The sequence below is a fragment of the Corvus hawaiiensis genome, chromosome 9, assembly GCF_020740725.1.
Source record: "Corvus hawaiiensis isolate bCorHaw1 chromosome 9, bCorHaw1.pri.cur, whole genome shotgun sequence".
NCBI lineage: Eukaryota > Metazoa > Chordata > Aves > Passeriformes > Corvidae > Corvus > Corvus hawaiiensis.
In genome coordinates, this window is record NC_063221.1 from 24,163,639 (window position 1) to 24,176,677 (window position 13,039).

Here is a 13,039-nt window from a genome sequence, read left to right on the forward strand (position 1 = left end):
GTGGCAGCGAAATACTTTTGCATTAAACTGTAGTTCTTGGCAGCCCGAACGTGTTTATTGTTGGGCAGCTCCAGCAGATCAGTCAGTGCACGGAGGACCTGGCAGATGTCAGCAGTTGGGGTCTGCAAGCAAAGATGCTTTGCTTGTGCCTGGGGAACCCAGTGTGGAGCTTCACAGGGCACCCCTGGAGTGGGGCCAGCGAGCTCCTTGTTCAGCCTTTGCTCAACTTTCCCTGCTCCTGGCTATTCTCCCACCCCTATCAACACCAGTGGGATTCTAGTTACCTGTTTTGAGAACTGCTGAAGTAAGCAGGAATGTTTATGCCATGTAGGAAGCAAGCTGGAGGTACAATGAATAGATGTATGTAGCTGTAATACTTGGTCAGTTGTAAGATTTTGCTGGGAACTTCATTTATTCTGTTTAAACAACAGGAGAAGGGGCAATCACAAAGGGATTTAATTATCTAGTTGCTCTTCTTCACAGCTCCCATGATTTAAAAATGTTTCCCTTACCCATTGCGATTCCTTTTATCATCTTTAGAGCTAAATGTTTGCTACCAGCAGTCACAAGCTGGGAAGCAAATGGAGGACCACATCCTTCTCTTCATTTGGCTCGGTTCTGAAACTCCCACTAGGGAAAAAATAAACCTGAACTGTCCCGTAAGAAGTGTCACTTACCTTGCTGGAACAAAGTCATGGCAATGAGGGGAGTTGATGTGGTGGAGGTATGTCTGAAACTTGCTTTGCAGAGTTTTCCATTGGTATTGCCACGTGTTCACAAAGATTTTTGGATTTCAGGTTTTAAGTTTGATTAGTAATCCCACTCATCTGCTGGGTTGTGCTAACACTTTGCTCTGTAATTTTAACTCTGCCCTAAGGAATATGCTCTGGTTCTCTTACAACCAAGCCAATAATTGTAACGGATTTATTTGCTAGGTTGGATATTGGTAAGAGTATCCAAAGCACTCTGGGGTATTTTACATTGGTTTTTGCTTTTTGTGTGAGTTGTAAAGCATGAGTTGCACATAATCTGTGAATCAGGAATGAGTTACCAGCTATTTCCAGCAGCCTGTGCAGCAAATGCTTCCAGAATGTTGAAACACTTGCTGCTGACCAAGTACCTTTTGTCCCTGTACATTTCCTTCTTTGCAGGGTCACTACTGAGATCGAGAGTGTGAGAAAATACCACCCTAAATACTGAGAGATTCCTTTTCCTTACCTGAAAGAGATTCTGCAGGACCTGCCTCGAGGTGCAGTTGTCCATCTGACCATGCCTAATGGTTTATCTTTCTTGCTTTCAGCTGTCGGACAAGCAACAGGAAGAGTTTGATTGTAACATCCAGCACATCTCCAACTCTCCCGCGGCCTCATTCCCCTCTTCATGGACACGCAGGTAACTCCCTAGGACTGCTCTACCTAGGAATCATTAACATAAATGTCAGTAGTCATTGTAGTGAGTTTAAACATAGCGATAGCATCAAAATATGCCCTTTGGAAATTATTCTGACTGTAGTTTTTCACCTTCTCTAGCTTGTAAGAGGGTCCTTATAGTTTCAAGAAAAATGTTTTATGTTCTGCGCTTTCTAGTTTGCTTCCGTATCCATCTCTTCCTGGGGGATTCAATCCTCTTACGTCCTGCAAAAGAGCCTGAGACAGAAAACGAAGCCAAATAAAATTAGATAAATACATCTAAGTAAATCTCTTGTTTTGAGTCTCTGAGCATGGTTAATTTGTGCCAGTGATTTAACTGCGTTCTCATGAGGAGGAACATCCTGCCTGTTTCCACGTGCCTCCGGCAGCCCGGCAGCTGTGCAGTGTGCCATCTTATGGTCTCTGTCTGCTACTCACAGCAACATGAAGTGTTTGGGAGTTTTATTTCTTTTTTACATTGCTGCCAATTTTACCATGGCAGCAACAGGGAAATGCTCGTTTCAGAGCTCACAGGCAGGGGCTTGTTAGTCATTGAGGTGAAGTGTGTGGAGATGTTCTTCCAATATAAAAAGAAGGAATAATTCTTCAGAAAGGGTCACACATGCAAAGTCAACAGCTTGCCTGAACAGCATGTTCCCTTGTTTTTGTTGCTGAGGGAGATAGGTGATGTGTGACGACTTTGTTTTTGCTTTTTTGCTTTTTCAAAATGCTAGAGAAGATGTTTGGGCTCCAGGTACGTCCCTGGTACGCACCAGTCAGTAGCATGAAACAGCTGGAACACTTGTGGCACATCATCCACAGTGGAGCCTCTCTGGAAACACATCTCTGCTGTGTGTAAGACAAGGAATGTTGTTTTCATTATAATCAGACTGTCTTCCTCCTACATGGCAGTATGTTCTGTAAATGCTTTCTGGAGACTGAAACTAAGGCAATGCTGAGAAAGAACAGCAAACTGATAGTAGCTCCGCTAGAAGGAGCCATCTGCTTCTATTTGCAGAGCTTTGCATCTCAAGAGGTGACATCCAGCCTGTTGAAAGGAAAAAGGCCCAAAGTTATTGTACAGGGATGCCCATAAAAGCCTCATTCACTCTTAAGTTTTTGTAAAAATCTTCCACTTTCTTAGGATGCTATAAAAAGCCCAATGATGGAAAGCTAGGAAGATGCTTTAAGTACATTGTTATTCTAAAATGACCCATGATTTTCATATTAAAATGTTAACAAAATCTTATAGGTGGTATATTAAAACAATTTTCTACTTCAGAATCTGAAATAAAATGGAGGGCCAAAAATGTGTATAGGACGATCCCCTTTCACTTCAAACTCCCTTGTTGCTGTTGTGTGTGGTTATGGTAGTGATAACCTTGTAAAATTTAGTTTCAACAATGCATTTTTCTTGGTAGAGATTCTCCACTTAGTTACATTGTGCTTTTTGCTTTGAATTAATTTATGTGTTGGTTTCACTAAATTCTAAATTAGCTCTACAAGCCTTTAACTGAGAAAAAGAAATGTCCTTGCTTGGGGGATTGCAACAAGATATTGACATGATCATTGCTCAGAAAAGAAATGCAGAAATATTCCTAATAGAAACATGTATATTTTATTTTCTTTTGATTTGCTTTTCTCTTCTGTCTATTTAAAAAAATTAAGTTTCTTCTGGTGGTTTTGATGCTGTTTCAGGCTTTACAAGCTTATAATTTATTAGAATTTTGTGAGTATCTTCTAAAAGGAAGAGTGGTGTGCCACCTTACTTTTAGCAGTAATTGTCAAATATTTCCTTTTTTTCCCCGATGTTGCATATGGGATTTAAAATTATTAATTAAAAGGACATCCTTTGTTACCAGCAAGAGTAGCCAGTAGCGCATAGGAGGATAAATTAATTGTAATTTGAGTTCTCTACCAGTACTATATTTAGGAGTCTTCCTTGGGGGGAAAAAAAAATATTCAAAAGACAAAAGTAGATGAAATTTAGAGTAGAGTCACAAATATTTTCTTAAGAAATATCATATATGAGGAGTGAATTTGAGAACAGGCTGTGATATTTGTTTAGTATTTGAGGAGTATCTATCAATCTGTTTGTTCAGGCACACGCAGTGATAAGTTACTAAGAAATGCTGGTGCCTCTCCCCAGCCTCTTTTGTCTTGAACTTTCATCTTGTCTTCTTAATACTCATTCTGAACCTCTCCTGCAAATCAAAGGAACAGCAAGCATGCAGAGAAACCAGGGAGGCTTTCTAAAGTGTTTCTGTTCAGACACCACACTAAAATAAAGTCCTGTATGGCAGTAAAGTCAGGAGTTACTCTTCTGTACATGATGTAAAAGTCAGTGGGTGAGATCTAGGACAGCTGTCTTTCTGTCAGGCAAACCTACCTGCTCATGAACGCTGATCCAGGCAGAGGGACTTACTATCTCAAAAGAGCATCCCAACAAGATGCCAGGCAGTTTCATACCCTAGAAAATTTAGAAGAAAAGTATTACTTAAAGAGCTCTCAACATTTGGGAAAGAAGTACATCGAAACGGTTTGAACCCTGCCATGAAATCACTTCTGAATGAAGAACATTTAAGTGTGCTAGTTCAGTTTTCAACTGCATGGAATAGCATTTTCCAGAATGAGCTGGTACCTTGGCATAAAGAGCTACAGCTTGTGGGGAAGTCACTCTGCTGGTTTAGTCTCCCAGACTTGTAGTGGCCAGTTTTAGGAATGCAAGTTCGAAAATTTTGCTTATATTCTAAATTCTTTTTGTTTAGAAATGAGAGGGGCAAGTAAAGAGGTACACATGTGTATTCCTTACATTTTTTTGTATTTCTTTGAATCCATTTTTTAAAATCTGAAAATTACAAAGAGGTTACACCATAAGGTTGATAACTAAGTTGCCATCTGATTATATTTTAAATCGAAAAACTTAAAATCAAAGAAGTAACATTATAATTTAGTAGTAAGGAGATAGGTACTTACAGCTCAGGCTATTTTAAAATTGACTTTCCACAGCTGTAAGGTATCCAGGTTGCTCTCTGGCTTCCAGTGGAAGCACTTGTCACTGCTGGGACCTTTGCCCTGCTCCTATCTGTAATGGCACACAGAGGGAGCTGCTCACAGGCAGCACTGTGCTACTGAATTAAATGATTCTGCTCTTACACTGCAAGTTCAGTTCCACCTTCTGGCAGAAAAATGGCTGTTGCTGAGGTGTCTATTTATTTATTATTTTTAGAATGTGCAGAGTATGTAACATCCCACCCTAGATCCTGCCCTGGTTATCAAAGCTGAGGTTCATCAGCACGTCATGCCTGTGATCCTTGGGTGGTGTGAGAGCACCATGGCATTCATTGTTTATGAGACTCATTGTACACAGGGTGCTTTAAATATTTTGCTCATTTTGAAATGTGTGTGCTGGAAGGCATCTAATTCTGTAGTGTGCATATGACCTTTAGCTGCTTGCTTTAATATTCAGCAAATAATTTGAATGTCCTGCATAGAAAACCACAGAAACTTTGCCTTTTGTATTTATTTGTTATTTTTTAATGGCTCTCAGAAGTATGGTTTTCAGTTTTACAGCATAGTTCTGTTGTGAGTTTTTGGACTCATAACCTATCTGATGAGTGTCATTCATGTTTGTAGGGGATAACTGAGACTGCCATTGCCTGTAAGGTCTGGTTTCATATTTTGAAGGTAGTGGATTTACAAATGCTTTGGCTGCATCCATCTTCCTGTGTCCGGAAGATGTAAAGGTTCCTGCCTGAATTATTGGCATTGGTGTAGCTGTGTTGATTTACCTAATGGACAATCATTCTGTGTAACAGCCTCCCTTGAGACAGAGGCATTTCAGGTTCAGTAGTAGCCAACTATAACCCTGGAGCAACAGGGGAATCTACCTTTGCTACGGAATAAATAGGGTTTCGATCAGCCTTGGTGAATGAGACCATTGCACTCAGGTTTCTCTTATTAAAATACCTTCATCTTGAGCAGATGCAGCAGTGCTGGGAAATTTTAGGGAAAGTAGTAATTCCCTGTCTCCCTGTTGTTGTTTTAAAAGCTTCACCCAGACTTGAATTGAGTAGAAAAACTAATTGCTTTTCATTCTAAAACTAGAAGCAAATCACAGGGGATCTAATTAAAATTCCAGTGTCTGAAAGGAAATATGCCGTATACATCTGAAAAAGTAGTTGCTCAAAAATTAGTAGTATCTCTGTACCACACAGTGCAGGCTCAGAAGAGTTTGAACACCCACATACTTAATTTCAAAATTTAAAAACTGTCATTACCCAATTTACTCAGTTATTCTGAAATTCTATTTTGATCATACCCCAGAAAGCTCAAAGATTGATGAAGATATAAAAAGGCAATGACAGTTTATTGCTTGTTTATAACAACATTGGGCAATGAGATTTTTGTTCAAAACTGTCATCTTGACACAGTAGTGTTCATTGTCAGAAAAGCTTGAAAAATGAGAAGGCCAAGACCAAGGTTCTCACCAAAGCTGGCAGCCTTCCTTGTGCTGTTAGATCATCTGCATGACCATGGAAAGGCCTCACTCCCACTGCATCCTGAAATGCTCCTTCAGCTTTCTGCTAGCAAGTGGTTGGTGACCCTTACCCCAAGGCATGTGCTGCTACCAGGATGTGTGTGTTCATGCATGGCTCAGTTCTTCACTTTGGTGACTTCTTCAATCATCCTTGTAAGCTTGCAGTGCCTCCTAGACTGGGACTGTCAGACCTCTCCATCTTCTTGTGGTTCAAAAGTAGCAAAATGGTTCAGATTTTTCGTTGTGACCATGAGAATTAAAATGAGTACAAGTTTAATAAATGAAAGCACTGAAAATTATTTAGCTATTGGTTTCTGATCACTCTCTCCTCTCTGTGCTTGGGATGTACTGGGAATGGGTTAAACAGTATCCAGTTATGGATGAAGACTTGAATTGTGTTATATTAAACTGTGAACTCATTGTTAGTCTTAGCTAACAATGCGAAAGAAAACCAAGCCAAAGAAAAACAAACCTGTTGCTCAAACTCTTTGTTTTTAATTTAGTTTGCTCTTGATGAAGCAGATTGTGGAGTGGTCTGGAATTCACTTACCTCTCCAGTTCTCTCATCACCCCATGACACATGTTACATCAGCCTGGGGCTGGTTTAATCTCAACCAGCTGCTGTTTTTCCCCTTGTGGACTTGCAGACCAGATGGAGTTTGCTGGCCTGTGCTGCACTGTGGCCATCCTCATACCCCAGGAGGTATCAGCCTGTTCCCCCTCTCCTCCTTCTCCCTCCCTGCCCCAACACGTGCCAGGTGTGCACACCTTGCTCACAGAAGTTGTGCAGAGATGCTGCTGCAGACTTTTGTGACCTATTTCTAAGGCTGAAGTGTGAGGGAATGTTGCCTTCAACTGAGCTCCTGCTCAGTGGAACAGCAAAGGTGTGTGGATAACTTGGATTGAAATTAATGGAGCTTAATTATAAACTTCAGTAGGTTGCTGGATGGGACTGTAACTGCAAAATCACTGCTGCCCTGTGGGGCAAACTGGGCGACTCAAGCCTCTGAAACAGAGACAAGTCCTTTGCATATGACTCATACTTGAGTTTTCAACATGGCTTTTAAAATAAAACCATTTTATATGGGATCTAAATTTAAAACCATTTCTGATGTACCTTGCAGTGTATTGCTTTTCTAGAATCTATTTCATTTTCCTGGTCTTATTTTAGTGCTATATTGTTGTCTTTGCACAAAAAAATTGCTGTTGACACATGTTTGCTGTGTATAGTTTCTCTTCTGTGCCCATATTAATGATCAGAAAAAGCAAACCACTTCATGCCCAATAGAATGCACACTCACTGATGTGAAGCTTGCGAATTCATCCATAACTTCCAAACATTTCTGTAGTTAGTTTGTAAATGATCCTGGCTTTCAGAAAGGCTTTCTGTGTGATGGTTGCTTTTTACTTTGGAATAAAATACATTGCAATAAACCACTCACCATGCTTAAACACCGTGTGACAAAGCCCAGAGGAAAAACACTCGTGCCAGGAGAGAATTAAGTGTTTTTTCTTCCTTTCTGTATAGTTTCCCTGGTACTTTGATTTTCATGGTAAAAGTACTATTTCAGAAGAGTGGTAGTTAGTGTGACTACGAATAGATTTTAGCCAAATCATCTTACATATACATAGTCCTTTTCTTATCATGGGCAGTTCTCATGGTGTGTCTTTTTTTTTTTCTCAGTGGATTTTACATTCAACCTTGGCATATTAGGAAGAAAAGTTTTCTTACTGTTTATTATTCCTGAAACTCTCATCAATGTAATTTCCAACTCAGGTTTTTCATTGACAAGTGTTAGGAAAAGCTTGTAGATAAAAATTATTGCAAAATATTAGAAGACTCTATTGTCTATGGGTGGTACATTACTTACCTGAAAGTAGGAAGTGAAACATACCCTTTAAATTATTTTAAAAGGAGGAAAAATACCGGTACATCTGTGTCAGAACATTTCTTTAGCAAACTAATGCTCAAAGCTCAAAGACTCAAAGACCCGTATTTCCAATTATTTGTGACTTGCAGTTGAAAGTCTTTCAGAACACTGAAAACTGACTCCATTTGTTGCAAATGCAAATGAAATGGTTTTGAACTGTTAATTTTTGTTTTCTTAAACAGGTAGCAGCCCCTTGGACAGTCCCAGGAACTTCTCTCCAAATGCACCTGCTCATTTTTCCTTTGTTCCTGCCCGAAGGTAAGGGAAGATCTATTCTCTCTGGGCTGGCAAGCAAATAGTCTATACACTTTATTTACAAATGGCCTATGGGTTAGAACATTTTTGATTGTGTTTTACTTTCTTTGATGTTTACAATTTTATTTGATTTTAATCCTTGTGGATTACATCTTGGCAGCACCAGAAAGTATTAGGTACTTTTTAGACCTAGAAAAAAGATAAAGTAAATTAAGTAGTTAATGCTGCCTAGGGAAGAGACAGCGTTCTCCCAGAAGGATGACGTGTAGGGCATGTGATATGACAAATAATTTAGTCACAGTGACATTAAAGCCAGCCATGATTAGGTAATTGTGACTTAGCTGTAGTCCTAGATGTTGCTCTCACTGAGGTGCTATGTGCTGATCTTCTTTGCTATGTCTGCACAAAGATATAAACATACCTTAAATTAGGTGTGCACAGCTCTGTGCCTTCATTCCCTCCCTTCTCACTTGTAGTGACTCTAGAGTTTTCTCTGCTTTCTTGGGCATTGCTGTCAAGAGAACATTACTGCTCTAATGAGGAAAATAGCTGATAATTGAAATTGCAAGTCTACAAGAACCTCTAGAAGAGCAGCACTGAGAGACCCAAATGTGAAGCTGTCATCTGTCCTGCAGCAAGTGCTGGACAGGTGCTGGTCATGCGGTGTATCAAACTGCTGGAAAGAAATCTGATACTGCAGTGGTGGATTTAGTGTTAGCAATAGGATAGAAAGAATAGAGACAGCTGGGAAAAGCAGAAAAATGGTGATTTGAATACTGAATCCCAGCAGGCAGGCAGAAATGGATAGTGATACAGAAAGGTAAGTTTTGTGAGAAAGAAAGAGCAGGGAAATTAGAGAGCTCCTAAGCAGGGTTTGTGCACAGGAGGTGGGTTATTAGATTCAAGTGTGAGGAGAGTATTTTGGATTTGTTAAACTCTGCCTTGGCTGAAAAAACCCCAATCTGTGTTCAAATGATCTGAGGATGGGAAATGTGTGATCATCCTGAGAGGAAGTAAGTTTTCTGAGAATGACAGATTTAACTTGAGGACTAGTTAGAAAAAAAAAGTCTCAAAACTTCAAAGAAGAATAAAGGGTTGGAATTTGATGGAATAAGGTACACCCTTTATCTGAATGGCAGGAAAACCCTGGAACATTTCTCCATTGAGGTGATTTGCTAGAAGACCTGGTGTCCTTGAATTCTGTTTGAAGTAGACTTTGGTCTTCTGGTCTTACATAAGAAAAAGCTTTTTAATAGCACGTGAAATATAAGACACTGGATATATATTTTCCTGTGGCCTCAGAAGGAAAATAAGTGCTTTACCTGCTGGTAAAACAATTCAAGTAGACTCCTCCACCTTTGTTTTTAAAGCCTGACCTGGGTGTATTCAGTAATCTCTGTTGAAATCAACCAAACTTGTACCAGTTTTCACAGTATCTGGAGTATCTCACAGGAGTTCTGGGTCCTGGAACACGGCAGAATATTTGCAGCAGAAACCATTGTCAAAACTTAGCATAACTTGTCAACATCATGTTTCAACTTGCTGCTTCAGTACTATGGCTTTCTAAAAGTTCAGACAGCAAATGCATGTTTTAATAATAAAACTCTGAAAAGTACCCTTTCATACTTTTATGTTTTTTAAATCTAATTTTTAAAGGAATATGTGAATAAAGGTTAAGCCTGTCCTATTGAGTTCAGTGGTTCATTTTACAGTATGCATGTTCCTCTCTATACTTTTCTGCCAGGGAAAAGAACACTTAAGCACAGCTTGTTTTAGAAACCTGTTTCTATTTTCTACTTGCATTACACCCTGAATAGCCATGTGAGCAGTAACAACAGATCCATGCTAGATTACCCCATGCTGGTCTCAGAATAACTTCTATATGATGGAATTAAGGAATTGCAAGTGTGGTGCCAGAGAAATGGATATTGCGCAGTACCCTTTTTGTTGACATTGTGTGGGGCTTAAGAGATGGCCCTTACCTCATTTCCTGCCATTGCCATCACAGGAATTACTTGTTGCTGATTTTCTGCCTTTTATTAGTGGGGTAATTTCTTCATTTATTATCCTGTTTGGACATCATTTGTGATTTCCATTCTTTCATTATAGCCCTGTGATGAGTTTTTTCTTGAGATGGAGTAGGAAACTTGTTTGGAAAACTTGTGTTATTGTAAAGCCACTGCAATTTACTGCAAGATTGTCCTTAGTCTGACTTGTGATTAACCATAAATCCCTGTTAGATACCCTTTCAATGGCTGTGTCATAGCCACAGCACTGGCAGGAATCCTCCTGATGGAATAAGGAAATGTGTGGTTGAAACCACTGCAATGGTTAATTCTGCTCATACTCACTAAAACTGATCTTGGAGGAATACCACTAACAGAAGATGAACGTTGTTTTCAGAAATCACATGCATCTTTTACTTCTCTCTCTCTCATAACTATTGTACAATTTTTTCCACACAGCCATGGACACAGAGCAGACAGGTAACGTGTATCTCATTGCTGCTGTTTGTGTGTGTGTGTGAGCTGTGCTTCTGTGCAGCTGAGCACGTGTCCCTAACAAGTTCATGCTGTAACAACCCCATTTAAGCATTCAGCTTCTAGTCTTTGTAATAGAAACAGAAAATCTTTACACTTTGGCTTAAAATTATAAACAGGTAGCGCTCTGGAGAAGATGTGTTGTTTTTCTAACTCCTTCTTGTTTGAAATTGATCTGCTTCTTCATGAAATAGCATTTAACTGCCATAAAAACACCTCCTTAATTAACTAATTAAAATGTCATTTTAGAGGCAAAATTTGTTGTTTGCATGTCTTTGTTGTGCTAGCAAAGTGTCTATAATAAATAAAAAACCTAAAGATTTCATTCCAAGTGTCTTATGCTGAAGTAATACTGCATGTTGTCTCTAAAAATATGTTTATTAACAAAACACTGAAGTAGCTTTGAAATGTTTTGCATAAATGCAGGCGGAATTTGCTTTAAAAGTCTTTTTCCCTTCCTTTGATTTGAAAGATTTTCACTCTTGTCCCACTTCTTTCTGCTAGAGAAGAGCTGATATGTGTGTCCTGACTGCTTAGCACATTGCTTGCCTTGATTGCATCAGCAGAAAATAGCCCAAGCATGAAGGGGTGTGCTGGAATTTTCTAATTGAGAAAGATATTTTCTTTTAACTTGGTCAAAATGAAAATTCTGAAGTTATTTCAATACATCATTTAGGTAATTCAGTAAAAAAAAAAAAGAAGCTTTTCTTTTGCAAGAAATGAGTGACTTGTGCAGCAAGAAACAGAATGTTTTGCTTTGGAACTGAGGATCCAAAGTGAGGTTGAATCATTGAGCTAAATATTTCCCCAGTGCCTCTGTATGTTACAAGAAGCTCAGTGAAGATCATTAAATTTTGGTGTTCAATCCCTTACCACAGCCTGCAACAACTTTGTAATGCTGATAGTTGTTTTTCAGGGTTGAGAAAGGAATTCCATTTCACTTGAAATTATTTTGAGATTGTTCTTTTACGTTTAATTGTCTTGCCAGAGAAAACATCACCTGTGGCTAAATGGGGTTTAGCTGTAACATACGCATGCAATAAAAATCTGCATTACAGACTTACTATTTTTTTTAATGCATGAAGCACGAGTCTTTTAAAAACTCTGTTGACATAATATTCTTTCAGTGATGTGGAACAGTGAGTTTATTTCCCTCTCATTCTAAGATGGATGGCAAAGAGTGGTGTCTATCAGTGCCTGAAAATAAAAGGAACTAGAGCTGGAAAAACTGTAAACAGGGGTTTTTGTCTTGGTGGGCACTGAAAGTTTTTCTGGAGATGAGGCTTCATGGGTATGGGTGGTGGGATGAGAAATACTACAGTGAAGATAACAGTTGAGGTTTTTATAATCACTATTTCAAACCTCTACCAAACATCCTATTTTATAATGCACTTGCATAAATTCACTGTATCTGTGTGAACCAGTCCCCCCATCCCCCCCATCATTCCAAAGCAGGTTAGAACTGTTCTAATTCAGCTTCATGTTATGACCAGTTACTGATACTCTGCTGCAAGAAAAAGCCCAAGCAAATGGAAACTGATGTGAGGAAGACTTTATAACGCCCATCCCATTGTGCAACAAGACATGGTTGTCCATTTTAAGGACACAAAATGTGGGAAAATAGATCAGGGACAGAAAAAGTGCTGTGAGACTGACCTGAATGTTCAGTTTTCATCCTCACTGAGATTGGGTTTGGGGGAAGAAGAGGGTTTCAAGGAGGGCAACACTGATTCTTCTCAAAGCTTTTGTGTAGTTCCTCAATTCCTCAGTTTTGACATTGGCAAAACAAGACGTTTCTGCAATATCTCCACAGTGTTTTGGATGTTTTCCCTGAGGGACATGTTTATTTGGCTACAGTAGGGAAATAACTACTAGTGTTACACTGACTGGAGGAGAAAGGACCCTAGGTGAGCTTTCTGTGATTTACATCTGTATTTCGAGTGGGCCCCTTGGCTCTGTTCCTATCTGCTGTTGTGGGTTTAATTTCTCAGGCGTGCCAAGCAATGTGCTGGGCAGAATGCCCTCTGAGAAGGTAAACAAATTAATCTGCTTTCAGCTGATTCTTGATCTAATGTGATTTTTTTGTCCTCAATCTGAATCTTCATTTGCAAGACAAGGAGCTGCGTAAGTATGTTAGGCGTAAGTGTCTTTTTCAAAGAAGTTTGCAAGGAGCTGTTTTTATTTCTCTGTTACAGAAACTCCAAGTTTTGTACAGCTAAAAAGCATCTACTTAATGCAGGATTCTGGTGCCCCTTTGCTTTATCTTTTCCAAGGTCACCTAGTTTTGCTTTTCAAACTTATTCTAACTGTTTTTCCACAAGTGTGATTGTAAATAGGATACCTGATTTATCTGAATAACTCAAG

At 39.3% G+C, this 13,039-nt stretch overlaps 1 protein-coding gene across 10 annotated transcripts in view; it reads left to right on the forward strand.

Annotated features, from left to right (window-relative positions):
* The window catches only part of MAST2 (microtubule associated serine/threonine kinase 2), a 188,708-nt gene that overhangs the window by 120,992 nt on the left and 54,677 nt on the right, over nt 1-13,039 (forward strand). For 8 of the 10 annotated variants that reach the window (XM_048312262.1, XM_048312253.1, XM_048312255.1 and 5 more), the window contains 3 exons: nt 1,301-1,392; nt 8,063-8,138; nt 10,601-10,621. In XM_048312262.1, coding sequence (XP_048168219.1) covers nt 1,301-1,392; nt 8,063-8,138; nt 10,601-10,621 — 189 coding nt within the window. Of the gene's footprint in view, nt 1-698; nt 725-1,300; nt 1,393-8,062; nt 8,139-10,600; nt 10,622-13,039 lie in introns of those variants that run through there. The other 2 variants (XM_048312261.1, XM_048312254.1) reach the window with 2 other exon arrangements.